This window comes from Cygnus atratus, chromosome 1 (assembly GCF_013377495.2).
Source record: "Cygnus atratus isolate AKBS03 ecotype Queensland, Australia chromosome 1, CAtr_DNAZoo_HiC_assembly, whole genome shotgun sequence".
In the NCBI taxonomy this organism is placed as follows: Eukaryota; Metazoa; Chordata; class Aves; order Anseriformes; family Anatidae; genus Cygnus; species Cygnus atratus.
Genome location: NC_066362.1, coordinates 36,046,240 through 36,058,934, shown reverse-complemented (window position 1 = coordinate 36,058,934; position 12,695 = coordinate 36,046,240). Strand labels below are relative to the sequence as shown.

The following is a 12,695-nucleotide window of genomic DNA, read 5'->3' as shown; positions in this document are numbered from 1 at the left end:
CAGCCGCACGGCGGAAGCCACCCGCACAACGCCAGGCCTACCCGGACCCCCCCGAGGCCAAGGACAGGGCCCGCGCCCCCTTCCTCCCCCGGCGGTTAGGCGGTTGCCGCGGTTACCGCCGGCGTAACGCGCTCCGTGAATAGCGTAAGGAAGGCCCCGGGCGGCCACGCGGGCTCCCACTGCACGGCGGAGATTGACGGCTGCCTGGGCCAATCGCGCTGCGCGGCGGGGCGGTGGGCGGGGCCGGCGGCTGAGGTGAGGAGGCGCCACGCACGGCCCCTTCCTTTCCTGCGGGCGGCGGCACCATGAAGGCGTCGGGCACCGTGAGTGGGGCCGCGGCGGGGCGCCCGGCGCCGGGATTAGGATTTGGATTTGGATCGGGATTGGGACCGGGACTGGGATTGGGATCAGGATCGGGGTCGAGGCGGCCGCTGGGAGCGCGGTGCCGCGGGTTTGGGCGCTCCGTGCGCGGCCCTGCAGGGAGGCGAGCGGCCAAGATGGCGGCGGCGCCTGAGGAGGCCGCGGCGGCAGCGGGCCCGGGGACGGGGCAGGCTGGCGCCGAGCCGCTCACGGCTCGCTCCCTGTCTGCCCCCAGCTGCGGGAGTACAAGGTGGTCGGGCGGTGCCTGCCGACGCCGAAATGCGCCACTCCTCCGCTGTACCGCATGCGGATCTTCGCCCCGAACCACGTGGTTGCCAAGTCGCGGTTCTGGTACTTCGTGTCCCAGCTGAAGAAGATGAAGAAGTCTTCGGGAGAGATCGTGTACTGCGGCCAGGTGCGCGCTGGAAGAGCCGATAATCTGGGAGGCTTCTGGGGAATTCCGCCTGGTATACGTAAAAGGAATTTACATGAAGTGCTGTTACGGGGGGGCAAAACTAAAATTCATCCTTCATTTGCTGTGAAGATGAGCAACAAATTCACTTTTTCAAAGTGGCAGTGCATGTCCAGGGAGCTTAAAATCCCGTTAACTTAATATTTTAAACATATGATGAATTATACTATTCAGTGCTGTTTCCTGAGTTTTACACTCATTTCATTGTGGCATGTGCGTTTTAAGAGTTACGAGGACGTTCACAATTCTTGCAAAATCGATACCTGGGTGTATCTATCTTACCGTTTAAAGGATGTTTTTTTTTTATTATTTTTGCTGTGATGTAGGGCTGAAATCTAGTAATTTCACACTGAATTGTTAAGGTTTGGTTGCTGCTATGTTGGTGTGGGAGAAGAGACCAAATGTTCTTTGACAGTAGAACTTTCTACAGTGTTCTCATAAGAGCTTTAACGTAATTAAACTGGTGAAATACTGATGATGTAGTTACTTTAACTTTTTTTATGCTCTTGTCTAATTCCAGGTGTATGAGAAGTCCCCTCTGCGAGTAAAAAACTTTGGCATTTGGTTGCGCTATGACTCTCGTAGTGGAACTCACAACATGTACAGGGAGTACAGGGATCTGACCACTGCGGGTGCTGTCACTCAGTGCTGTAAGTATGTGTAACTGTTGGAGGTACAAAGTGCTAGGACCGGTATATAATGCAAGCTTAAATCTTAAATTGGATTTGAAGCCTAGGTAAGAGCGCTGTCTTCATCCACAGTAACCGAAACACTCGGAATCTAGATTGTGAAGTGGCTGGAGAAGTCTGTAGATGTTTGTGCTCCCTTACTGATGATACGTTTTCTCCACCTTGAAAATATTTCCACTTAATGTGACTTTCTGTAATTCCAGTAATGAATTTTGCTATACAGGCCAACAGTTTCATAACCTTTAAGGTGCTATTTACATTTATTTTACTGTATGTAGTGTTTTGAAATGGTCGAGTTTATCTTCCTAGTTCATGTGGGAAGAATATTTCAGATCAGGTTCTCCTGATTCCTCTTAATATGAAGTATTTGAGGGACAGACCATTCATATAGCCGATGCTATTGACAGTTGAATCTGGAAGCGTTCAAACCGCTGCAAGTTGCACACAAAAACCCAAAGAACGTTGTTCTTAGTAATGATGTTCTTGTCATGTGTGCAGATATTATATGTATCTTGTCGCCTTTCAAGAGCTGAGGTGCTCTTGAAAGTGAAACTTAAGGTCCTACATTACCTTGCAGGATATTGCCAGTTAACAAACATACCAAAAAGCTTGCTTAAGGGGTCTGAGAACTTGATTTGTCGTAGCACAATGACTTTGAAAGCTTCATGTTCAAGAATACTGTAGTAGATGAAGCTTTTAGTAGGTTAGATCTTCATGGGGGACCCTGTAAGCACGGTATTTCAATAGGCCTGTCTTGTAAAATTAGCTATTGTCATGATCTTAAGGCAGTGTGACTACCACAGAGAGGAGTTTTCAGGTAGCCTATGTACAGATCCTCCTGTTCCGTAAGGCAAATTATGTGGGCTAAGTAACAATTCCTGATTGTATCATGTACGAATTTTTAGAAAAACCTATTTTCCCAATAATTGTGTTTCATTGTTGATTCTGAATTACATTTTTCTTGTGCGGGTAAAAAAAAAAAGTCCCATATAGATTTCTGTAAGTTCATAACTCCCTGAAATCAGGCAAGAGCAGTAAGATGGCATTCTCTTGGAGAAGTTCTGAGTTCCAGGTGGAATTGTCTGCTGCGCTTTGGTTCTCTGATGAACAGTTCTGCCATCGCTCTAGATGGTGGAAATATCATGATTAAGCAGAGTTAACCACGAATTCTGGAGGTTGTGGATGGCATTCATATTTCTTGGAAGGACGCTGGTAAGATTTTGAACTGAAAATGTGTGAAGATTTATTTTAACGAGTTCTCTCGTTACAGACCGTGATATGGGAGCCCGTCATCGTGCCCGTGCTCACTCTATTCAGATCATGAAGGTGGAGGAAATCGCTGCGAGCAAGTGCCGTAGGCCAGCAGTCAAGCAGTTCCATGTGAGTGAAGTGAAACTGTGGCACCTGCTGGGTCCCAATTTAATATCAGGCTGAGAGGGGGAGAGCTTTGTTGTCTGGTACACCTTTGTTTTGCAGGCAAACGGGAGGGGACTGAACTGGCCTGCGTAGTTTTACAGTTACTTTATGCTGTGTGATCAAGGCTTTTAGAGAAGTCAAAATAAATGCATGTTATACTGCAGGAAACTTGCCTTAAACGGGCATTTTGTTCAAAAAGAACTATAAAACTAGCGCATCCATTACCTCCTATGAAGTGTATCTAATCTGTGGATGCATTACATAAATTACCTGTTGAATTATAACCCAGCTCTTTGTTGCAAACTGTTTTTGGTGTTCATCTAACATCTCAACTAACAACAGAAATATTTTTCTTGCAGGATTCGAAAATCAAGTTCCCTCTGCCGCACAGAGTTCTGCGTCAGCAGCACAAACCCCGTTTCACCACCAAGAGACCAAACACATTTTTCTAAATGCAAAAACATGCTGTTGGCTCCGTGTTGCAATAAAGATGGATTTGAACCTTTGACTCCTGGTTTTCTTTGGAAAAACTCCCCAGTCTTTTTCCTTCCTTCCCCGAAGCCCCTTTCCTTCTGTTTGCTACGAGCTGTGAACTGTCAGCAGCCCGGTTGTAGAGCGCAAGGGAAAGAGGGGCTAGGGGAAGCGGAGGATGTTGCTGTTCTGCGGGTGGTGGAGAGGTGCAGCTCGAGGTGGGGAAGAGCTGCCTGTTAATTTCATGTGGGATTAACGTGGTAGAAGGGAGTGGGCAGGTGTTCCATGGGAATTACAGAGTCGTTAGGTTGGAAGAGACCTCCAAGATCACCGAGTCCAACCTCTGCCCTAACACAAGTCCTCCACTAAACCCTATCGCTGAGCTCTACATCTAAACGTCTTTTAAAGACCTCCAGGGACGGCGACTCCACCGCTTCCCTGGGCAGTCCCTTCCAACGCCTCACAACCCTCTCAGGGAACAGGAACAGCCCCTGCCGCCTAGCAGCCCTCCCGTGGCCCTGGTGTTCCAGATGGCTGTGTGCCTGTTCTCAGCGCTTACACAGAGTCTGCTCAGGGAGCTGACCTGTCCACAGCGCAACACGGAAGGGGATTAATTTGGGCAGTTCCTGAGCCATCAGCAGGCTCCCGAGAACCTCGCTCAGGGCTCTGAGTCCGGGGCGGGGCGGAGGCGGAGCGGGGGGAGCCGGAAGGGGCGGGCGGGCGGAAGCGGCCGGGAGCAGCGGGTGCGGGTGCGGGATGGGGGAGGCGATCGCGCTGGGCGCGCCGGTGCCGGTGGAGCAGGCGGTGCTGGAGACGTTCTTCTCGCACCTCGGCATCTTCTCCTACGACAAGGCCAAGGACAACGTGGAGAAGGAGCGCGAGGGCAACAAGAGCGCGGGCGGCAGCTGGCTGGCCCTGCTGGCGGCGCTGGCGCACCTGGCGGCCGCCGAGAAGGCGTACCACAGCATGGCCTTCCTCGGGCAGAAGCTAGGTACCGCCCGCCGGGGGGGGGGGGGCACGCACCGGGGCTGGCGAGCGGGGCGCGGCCGGGCGGCCTGGGCTCCTGCCCGGCCCCAGAGCCTCGCGTCAGAGCGGCTCAGGGCGGCGGCCGCCTCCTGGAGGCCGCCGGGGCTGCGGATTGCCTCCCGCGAGCTCTTCCTGGGGGTGACGACCCGCAGAGGCCTGGGACGTTCGGCCGCGGTCTCGGTTTTGTCAGCCCTCAGTCCGTCGGCACTAAGGGCTGGAGGTCCCGCACTGCTGGCTTTCCCTCGAGCGGCGGGGGAGAGGAGCCCGCCCGTCCGTAAAATCCGGCCTCGGTGTTCGCGTCGAAGGGGTGGCCGATTTGACCTGCTTTAGGAGGACCTTACAGGCAAAAAAATCCGTAAAGCTGGCTTTAAAAAGCGAATTTGGTGCTAGCAGAAGGAAAAAATTGTCAAAGTGGCAGGCAAAGTTGTACTTGTTTCCAGACTTCCCAGACAACGGCAATAGGTGATGGCTCCTCTGCCACGACTTGGGGGCAGGTCGTGGCTTGGAAAGCTAGCTCTTTATCCACCGTAACCAATCCTGTGCTTTTCTGCCTCAAATTGCTAAGGTTACTTTTGAACAGTATGTGTGAAAAGAACTGCGCACCGTTATAAAAACCACGAGCAGTCTGAAAGTGGAACCAGAATTTGGACTCTCCTCCTAAAAGTTCTGCAGGCTCAGCACTTGTGGTCCTTGCTCTGCTGCAGCTCGCGACAGCTACAGCAGCACCTTTGCACGGGCTTTTGGTAGCATCAAAGTTTGTCCCTGCCCGTGGCAAGGGGGTTGGAGCTGGATGGTCTTTAAGGTTCCTTCCACCCACGGAAAGGTCCCACAGAAAGCGTTTTATGATGGCCACTTTTAATTATTTTTTTTTTTAATTTTTTAAAGCATTGAGCAGGTAGAAAGAAGCCCTGACCTTTTTTTCTCAGTTTTAGTTATGCATTAACCTGTGCTGTGGTCCTGCTGAGATAAGCTATGTTTGTTTTGCCTGTGAATTCTGGCTTATATTAGGTGGTTTAGGGACTGGAAACGTTTGGTTTTGTAAGTCAGAGTGTTTGATGTTTCAAGTGGTATTGTTAGGGGAACTCTCTTCAAGAGATCTAGAGTTATTAACAGCAGTGGAGCGTATTAAAATTCCACGATGACTTGATTCTTCTGACTTGCACAGATAACACCATTTCCAGGTTATGTAGCATAGTAGCAAAATTACCTAACCCCTTGTTATCAAAAAGGTCACGCTGTAGTTAAGGCCAATGTGAAGGGGTTAAAGAAATGTTGCAGCAGTCGCTGGCTGCTGAAATATGAATAAGGACAAGCGTGACCTGTATCAAATTAGGTAGAGTGCTTCTGATTTTCTGCTACATGCAGCTCAGTCATTCACAAAACAATACGCTGAAATTTATTTCTTGATGAAAAATGGTGTGATCGAATAACGCTTGGGAACACCTGGGGAAAAAAAAGCACGGTTTTATTTTTTCCAGTACTGCTGTCTATCTCTGCTGTCCCTGGATTTTGGTAATACCTCCATATTTATCTGAACAGGTGGTCAGTCATTCTTCAGCCGAAAGGACTCCATCCGAACCATCTACACATCCCTGCACAATGAGCTGAAGAAGGTGGTGGCGACGGGTCGCAATGCACTAGGAGGAACAGCTCCTCACTTGGAAGAGCTGCTTTCTCACCTGTCTGAACAGCTCTGTTTTTTTGTTCAGGCTCGGATGGAAATTGCTGACTTCTATGAAAAAATGTACACGCTCAGCACCCAAAAGTTCATTAACTCTGAGGAACTGGTAAACATTTTGGAATCCATCTTAAAGAAATACAGCTCAAGGTCAGTGCTTGGTCATGTTTTGTAATAAATGATGTTGAGGTTCAAAGTAAGCCTGAAGATTTTGCTCTCCTTTCATTGCTGAGCAGCGTGGCCCCTTGCATGAATTCACACGTGACGTGAGCGTTGGGGAGCGGTGTCCAAACGTGAGCTGAGGGCTCCAAATAAGACAGTGAGACCTCCCTGACCCCCAATCTATGCAGCATGTTATAGAAACCATCTTTCTGATTCCTAATTCATGCTTAGCAGAGAGGGAGAATCATTTTCCTCATGGAAAAAGTACAAGAATTATTTCTTGTTTTTATTTATTAGGTGTGTGTGAAGGGGAAACAAGGCGTAATTTCATACAGACTTCAGTAAAATTAGTGTAGAAATATAACAGATATTTGTGTGCCAGTTTTAGTCTAGAATATGTCTGTTTAATTCTAAAAGCCATGTATTAGACTCCATATGCCTGTCTCTAGGAAAATTTCAAATTAATTTCACAGGTTATTTTTTTTTAATAGCTTTTTGGCCTAGATGGAAGGGTTTGATGGCCTTCTGTTATCCCTTCTCTTGAGCTATTGGAGCTAGCAGAAAGAGCACTTCTGAGTTTTTGGTCCCTGCTTTCGTGGTTTCTTGAAGTTAAGATCTAATACTTCCTTTTACAAGAACCCCAGGATGTCTTTAAATCACTGGGATGAGTAAATCTAAAATGATCTAAATGAGTAAATGAGTAGATCTAAATGTGATCTAAACTCTGATGAGTAGATCTAACGTGATCCTTGCAAGTGATTCAGTTTAAAAAGAGCAGTCTTGAATGACCCGACAACAGACAAAAAGGCCAATTCTTGATTTTAAAAGTAAAACAAGGTAGCTGTGGTTGGAAAATAGTTTCCAAATGTAGCTGGATTCTTTTAAATCTTTGTTAGTGAAATAATATCTAAGAGGACGTTTCAGGGGAATGTTCTGAGGTTTTATTTTTACAGCTAGGATTTTTAAAGTAAGTGTAAAAAAATAAAGATAACTTGGTGCTGTTTTCTGGCATTCAAAATCTAAGCACTGCAGCTGACTCCCTTACTTTTAGGAATAATTTAAGGAAATTGTAGTGTAGTTTTGCTATTTGAAAGTCAGAACTAGTCTGTCATCTTACTAGTCATTTCTGGTGATTCTCAGCTTGTAAACCTTCACAATATCAGAGCAGTTAGTCCAAGGAAAAATGAAACTACAGTTTTTTTTCCTTGGTATGATAGTCAGTAGAAGAGTAAAGGAAGGCATGCTTGTTGCACAGTTGCTTTATGATGTACGCTGGCCATTATCATTTGTTCTGAGCGTGTGCTTAGTCAAGAGCACTGTTTAAAAATCTGGAAATCAAAACTGAGTCTCCGAGGTGCGTTTGTGTTTCTAGTGCACTATTGTAAGGAAATAAGAAATGCCTCCTTGGGAAAATAGTGGTGATCTTGCTTGGGGATAATGAGCAATCTTTAAGGCGAAGACATTCTAAGAGGCTGCTGGAGCTATTTCAGTCATTTGGTTCTCCCCAGTAATGTACAGAGTATTTCTGAAAGAAAGGAATAATTTAACTGCAATAATTAAGACAGCGTCAGGTGCAGGATCCTTTAAACGCCTGGTATGAAATGAGTAAGTAAATAGTAAACTATCTTGATGTCATTTTTCTGAAGTGTTAAACGCTCTTCATCTAGTCAGCGTTTTGTAGATTTGTATGCATCTGTGTTCTCTAGAAGGAAATGAAGAATGGTGCGGCTTGTTTATGGTCTGCAAAACAAATCTATCATCCCTCTGCTTTCAAGAATGATTGGGGGAAGAATCAAATTTCCAATGTGCAGTTAAGTTCTTAACACGCTGGCTTACCGAAATAGCGCAAAAACCTGTCTGTTTTAGGTGATACCAAGCTCAGTCAGGTGCTCCTCTGTTAGGAAAGTTAATTACAGCAGATAGTCTGAGTAGATAACCTGGTTCCTCTGCAACCATATCAGGCTTCTCAGCTGTGGCTGAGAAGCGGATTTTTGGATTAAAACAGTTTAGCAAATCCTGCCGTGCAGTGAAACATGAAAATAGCAATGAGCCATGAAGGAAAGTGGAAGTGGGAAGCCGTACGTCAAAACATTAATCCAGGAGACACGGCAGCAAGTTTTTTAATTGCTTTTAAGGTTGAAGAATAAGCTTAGGCTGACTGCACGTGTGTTGAAACCACTGCGTTAAGTGTACGTTTGGTGGGAATATCTGGAATAGTGTTGCATAGTGCTTCTCTTCCCTTCTAATACCTGACAAAAAAACTGTTTTGTTTTTTTCTGCTGAATACCTAAACCATTGAAAAAATATAGTGTTGACTATTATGGGAATATTATTTCAAATTGACCCTTATTTGTTTAAAGAAATTCAAATATGCTCCGGGCTTTTCAACCCACCAAAGGAGTTGGTAAACACTGGATCACTGCTACAGCAGAAATACATGATGGCTGCTGACATACACTGTGTACAGAAGGTGGCAGGTCCCCCAGCCGAGCCTTTTTGCAGAACACGCTGCGTCGGTTGTTCCACCACATCCAGCATTTCATTTCCTTCAAATAAACTTGGACTTGCATCTTAAAAGCAAATCCTTTCAACATACGTATTGTGGCTGTTGAGAAAAAAGGGACACTTGAAAATATTTTTAAGATCACACAATTTTTGGATAAAATATGAAGAAAACAAGGTGGGAAAGAAAGCTATAGAATGGATCTATTCAAATTCCACTGGGACTTGTTCTAATGGTAGGGTCACTCTAGTGAATAAGATGTGCAGTGACACTTCTATGTTGTAGTTGAGATTTTTTTCTGTGAAATTCAGAGCTGATCTTGTCCTGAATTTTTAGAGAGGAAAAAAATGATTGTTAGAACATCTTTGTTGTGATATTATGAAGTCCCGCCAAATTTTTTTTTTTTGCTCTTAGCACACGTTCAAAATTTGGGACCAGGTTCATTGGTAAATACAGTCAATTGTGATTCTATTGACTAATTTCCCATCACATTTTTATTGTGAATTGAAAAGAATAAAACTCAATTTGGTTTCCTCACAGCTTTTCTGCATAAACATTGAATTTATAATGTAAGATAACTTTTTGTTTTAACGTAATATCTTAGCACTATTCTATGACTATCAAGACATATTGCCACTAGAAGGGATTTTAAATTGGAAGAAAAATTAAAAAAATCTTAATTCTTACTTAAAAAATTCTTAGATCTGAATTTAAAGAGGAATGGCACTATGGTAGCTTGTGGATCAAGATAAACAGTGCCTTTTCTTGGACTGGTCAAAGAGGATTCCCTTGCTTTGATAAATGCCTGATGGGTGTTTTTGTTAAATATGAAGTGCTGTATGTTCATTAAAATGTTTGTCCTAATTACGATAAAAGAGGAGTTTTTAAACTTACAAGGTGATTTTTTTTGTTTTACACTGTAGCCTCCTTTGTGTGGTGTTCTGTATATGAATTGACAACTATTTGCTGGTAATTTCACTGCTGCGTACAGCAGTTCTCATGTCTTGAATAACGTTGTGTTTTCTAGATTCCATCATCCAATCCTCAGTCCTCTTGAAAGCAGTTTCCAGCTGGAAGTAGATGTGCTTGCACATCTCTTAAAGGCTCAGGCTCAGATCTCAGAGTGGAAGTTCCTTCCATCCCTGGTCAACTTGCACAGCGCTCACACAAAACTACAGACGTGGGGCCAAATTTTTGAGAAACAGCGAGAGACCAAGAAGCATCTGTTTGGAGGGCAGTCTCAAAAAGCAGTACAACCTCCACACCTCTTCCTCTGGCTGATGAAACTCAAAAACATTCTCCTTGCCAAGTTTAGCTTTTACTTTCACGAGGCCCTTAGTCGACAAACAACAGCATCTGAAATGAAAACTTTGACTGCAAAAACAAATCCTGATTACTTTGGGAAAATTTCCAGTTTCATTCGGAAATATGATGCTGTCAATGTTTCCTTGATTTTTGACAATCGTGGATCGGAAAGTTTTCAGGGACACGGTTATCATCACCCCCATTCTTACAGGGAAGCCCCCAAAGGAGTGGATCAGTACCCCGCAGTGGTGTCTCTGCCCAGCGACAGGCCTGTTATGCACTGGCCCAATGTAATCATGATTATGACTGACAGAACCTCTGACCTCAACAGCTTGGAGAAGGTTGTTCACTTCTACGATGACAAAGTCCAAAGCACATACTTTCTGACTCGCCCTGAACCTCATTTTACCATCGTAGTTATTTTTGAGTCTAAGAAGTCAGAAAGGGACTCTCATTTTATTTCTTTTCTCAATGAAATTTCGCATTCCCTGAAGAACTCCAAAGCTTTTGCAAGCTTGAAGCCTGGATCCAAAGGGTAAAATACATAATACAAGTTTTCAAGGCAGAATGCCAGCCTTGGGGAAAGCTGTAGGCTTCAAGACTTACATAAATTAATGTTTTTTCAGAGTCTAATTAAAAAGGAACCATCATTTTTAATTATATAAGTTCATTTTTTTTAAGCTAACAGACATTTAAAAAAAAGTATTTCTGGTTGTACTTAGTGGGACAACTTAACTGTGGGGTGCTAAATGGCCACAGCAAGTTTTTTTTTTGTGTGTGTGGTTTTCAACTTGCAGAATGACTTATTTTTTCAGTCCACAGCTTTGTTGCCTGTATCACAGAGGAATATGTGCACTTTATTGTAATCTGACCTATAGAATTTATTGAAAATGCTATGAGGGTGGAAAATACTATCTTCAGAAAACCGTGTTGCCTGACAGGAATTATTTCTGGGAACTATACACTGATAGAAGGGAATATTAAAATGTGTGAACCTGCAAGAACACATTTTAAATAAAAATACATGCATCATAAAAATACTCTGAATTCTGAGTTTTCAAATGGCTTAAAATTGAGATCTTTGACATAAACCTTTAAAGAGCTGTCTCTGTTCTGAACAGATGTTTCAGAATGCACACTCGTGCAAATAAAGCTGAAGTATGGGTTGGAAGTAGACTATTCACTGGAGTGTTGTGACATTGTGTGTACAGTGTCAGTCTTAATTCAGATTTAAACTCAAGGAGATAAGCTGAGGTTGAGCAGGTATTTTAGAAGGAACCATGAAGAAGTGCCATGGAAATAGCAGTGAAGCTATTTCAAGTTGTGCTTTGGTCTGGCTATGTTTAAAAAAAATGCAGTAGGAAATCTCTTTGTGAATGAGTTAATTTACAATTTGCTGTTAGGGTCAACCTAGATTTATTTTTAGATTTTTGTAAGCATATTTTTCTTTCTGCTTAATTTTAAATAATTTCATAATATGGCCAAATCACTGTTGGAATTTTTATTTAAATATATAGCCTGCGTAGTATGTTTACCTCATTCTGAAATGTCTCTTATACCACTTACTTCTAGCCTCCACATTTGGAAAAAAGTATTGTGAGAAACACTCTGTAGCCAATAACTTAGGCTCAGGCAAGGATCTCAGTGAAGTAGTAATTTATTCGCGATTGCAATGGCGGGCGTCCCACAAGCAGGAGTGCACCTACTGGTTCCAAAACACAGTTTATATACTTCTTGATGACAGGACCCTCCCCTGTTTCCCCACTGAGTGGGTAGTCACAATCTATCTGATGCTTCACAGACAATGTATGGCCTTCAGTTGCCAGCCTGTTAAATTTCAAATTTCTTTTGACTTTTTTACTGTTTGAAGTGGTAATGTTTCTTCACTTATCTGACTTAACACCGTGATTTTCACCTAATTGTTCTAAGGAGTCTGGTTGTCTGCATTTTACAAGGTCGCCTGCTAAGTTTTCTTATCACTGCAAGCATATCTCAATACCCCATTCCTTACCTTTAAAAAATGTAACTCTGCAAAAACATCATTTTTATTCCCACAGTATGACATCTGGTTACCCTGTAAGTGCTGTGTTTATTTGGAGAATCAATAACCCTCATATTCTATTTGGAAATAATTTGGCTGTACCTGTAGCCCTATGTTATGTGACTCTTCTGACGACGTGTGGTGATTTTACCCTGCTGGGCAGCTGAGAGCATAGCTGCTCTCTCACTCTCCTTCTGAGGAAGGGGAGAAAATATCGTGGAAAGGGCTCAAGGGTTGAGCTAAGGACAGGGAGACCACTCAATTATTGTCACAGGCAAAGTAGACTCAATATAGGGAGATTAATACAATTTATTATATACCATTAGCAGACTAGAGCAGTGAGACAAAAAGCAAACTAAAAACACCTTCCCCCTCTTCTCATTCCTCCCCCAAGTGGAGCAGGAGAATGGGGGCTGCGGTCAGTCCCTAACGCTTTGTCTCCACTGTTCCTTCAGGGTCACTCTCTGCCCCTGCTCCACGTGGGGTCCCTCCTGTGGGATGCCATCCTGCCCGAACTGAGCCTGCGGGGGCTGCCCAAAGACAATACGGATCCTTCAAAATGGGTCCATACC

At 44.3% G+C, this 12,695-nt stretch overlaps 2 protein-coding genes and 1 non-coding gene across 7 annotated transcripts in view; all 3 read left to right on the top strand.

Annotated features, from left to right (window-relative positions):
- Positions 1-3,443, top strand: part of RPL18A (ribosomal protein L18a) — a 220,411-nt gene extending 216,968 nt beyond the window's left edge. Inside the window, exons 2-6 of one of the 4 annotated variants that reach the window (XM_050708241.1) lie at positions 283-323; positions 596-775; positions 1,353-1,482; positions 2,792-2,901; positions 3,297-3,443. In XM_050708241.1, the coding sequence (XP_050564198.1) occupies positions 306-323; positions 596-775; positions 1,353-1,482; positions 2,792-2,901; positions 3,297-3,389 (531 nt within the window). In that variant the 5' untranslated portion in view covers positions 283-305 and the 3' untranslated portion in view covers positions 3,390-3,443. Of the gene's footprint in view, positions 1-242; positions 324-595; positions 776-1,352; positions 1,483-2,791; positions 2,902-3,296 lie in introns of those variants that run through there. The other 3 variants (XM_050708242.1, XM_050708243.1, XM_035544365.2) reach the window with 3 other exon arrangements.
- Positions 1,959-2,090, top strand: LOC118246897 (small nucleolar RNA SNORA68). Its single transcript, XR_004778247.1, has one exon. It is a non-coding gene; the product is annotated as a small nucleolar RNA SNORA68 (small nucleolar RNA).
- Positions 3,444-4,115: 672 nt separating the features above from the next.
- Positions 4,116-11,129, top strand: KICS2 (KICSTOR subunit 2). Of its 2 annotated transcripts, XM_035544239.2 has the most exons (4): positions 4,116-4,399; positions 5,974-6,047; positions 6,126-6,262; positions 9,805-11,129. In XM_035544239.2, the coding sequence occupies exons 1-4, from the start codon at positions 4,165-4,167 to the stop codon at positions 10,619-10,621; spliced, it is 1,263 nt and encodes a 420-aa protein (XP_035400132.1). In that variant the 5' UTR covers positions 4,116-4,164; the 3' UTR covers positions 10,622-11,129. The 2 variants fall into 2 exon arrangements, with proteins under 2 accessions (XP_035400132.1, XP_035400131.1); XM_035544238.2 differs by having other exon boundaries at positions 4,120-4,399; positions 5,974-6,262.
- Positions 11,130-12,695: the final 1,566 nt, after the last annotated feature.